This window comes from Myotis brandtii, unplaced genomic scaffold (assembly GCF_000412655.1).
Source record: "Myotis brandtii unplaced genomic scaffold, ASM41265v1 scaffold579, whole genome shotgun sequence".
Classification (NCBI taxonomy): domain Eukaryota; kingdom Metazoa; phylum Chordata; class Mammalia; order Chiroptera; family Vespertilionidae; genus Myotis; species Myotis brandtii.
Genome location: NW_005370171.1, coordinates 711470 through 712688, shown reverse-complemented (window position 1 = coordinate 712688; position 1219 = coordinate 711470). Strand labels below are relative to the sequence as shown.

At 69.2% G+C, this 1219-nt stretch overlaps 1 protein-coding gene across 1 annotated transcript in view; it reads right to left on the bottom strand.

Annotated features, from left to right (window-relative positions):
* SDK1 (sidekick cell adhesion molecule 1) overlaps positions 1-1219 on the bottom strand; it is a 339428-nt gene that overhangs the window by 5749 nt on the left and 332460 nt on the right. Inside the window, exon 34 of the mRNA XM_014549990.1 lies at positions 1116-1218. Coding sequence (XP_014405476.1) covers positions 1116-1218 — 103 coding nt within the window. The remainder of the gene's footprint in view (positions 1-1115; position 1219) is intronic.

The window sequence follows — 1219 nt, the reverse complement described above, 5'->3', positions numbered from 1 at the left end:
CCCCCGCCCCGGAGGCCCTCCTCTTGCTTCCCAGCCTCGCAGCCCAGACCCCCACGGGTGGGCGGTGGCAGGAGGCACCTGAGCCCGGGCATCTGCGTCAGATCCCCACCTCCCCGTGCCCCCTGCTCAGCTGCGTGCACTGCGCTTCCGCCTCAGGCCAGGGAGGGGGCGCCTTCTCTCTAAAGCCCCAGGTGTGGGTCTAGGACAGCGACAGACACACTCCGCACCTGCTGTGTGCTGGGGGCTCAGGATGGAGCTGCCCCCAGGACTCTCTGACCTGCTTCCTCCCCCGCCCGCCGTCAACAGAGCGGGGCGCCCGGCAGCTGTGCCAAGCCAGTGCCTGGTTTCTCGTTTGTACAACAAGGACAGCGACCTCCCACCGCCACTGGGCCCTCCCTCGCAGGGATCAACGCGCTGACACGGTGTGTGACATTTCCCAGCTCAGTGGGGGCTGCAGGACACGGCGGAGTCTGGGAGCAGACACTCCTCCAGCCCAGCTCGGTGGGGGCCAGGGCCCTAGAACCCACGGGGGGAGCCACGGCATAGCAGCCCTGCCCACAGCCCGGAGCCTGAGCTGAACAGGAAAGGGGTTGGAATCGGGGCCAGAGGAGTTCAGTGAGGCGGCCCTGAAGTCCCCCAGGGGCTGCGTGTGAGTCGCCCCAGCCCCCTCCCTCCCGGGTCTCTGAGGAATGAGTGAGTGGTGGGTCATCCTGCTCAGGGGGACGCCCGCCGGTTCCCGCCCAGTGTCACTGGCCAGCGAGGCCCTGAGTGAGACCTGTGTGCCTGCTGACCTGGGGGAGCAGGCGGGGGGCGTCTCTCCGGGGGACATCTGCCGCTGGGCCCCCGCTCCCAACGCTGCTCTCCTCCCCTCTTAGGAGCCCACGCTTCAGGCTCACTGTCCCTATTACTGGCCTGTCCTGTCCTGCCCCGGGGCCTCTAGGGGGAACAGCCTGCGGGGGGTAGAGAGGCCTGGGGCGGAGCAGTGGGTCCAGGACACAGAAATCCCTGGTCCCAGGTGTGGACGAGGAGACATGGCCCCCGCTCCCCTGTGGGGAGATGCTGGGGGGGGACAGGGTGGGGCTGCAGGTCCGGGGAGGGGCCTCCGGGCCGCGTACCTTTCCACCGCGCAGGCTGTGGCCTCGTGGCTGATGGACGAGGAGTAGGTCTGCCAGGGCCCCCTGGGCAGCTCGCGCACCTGCGCGGTGAAGTAGCGGATGGG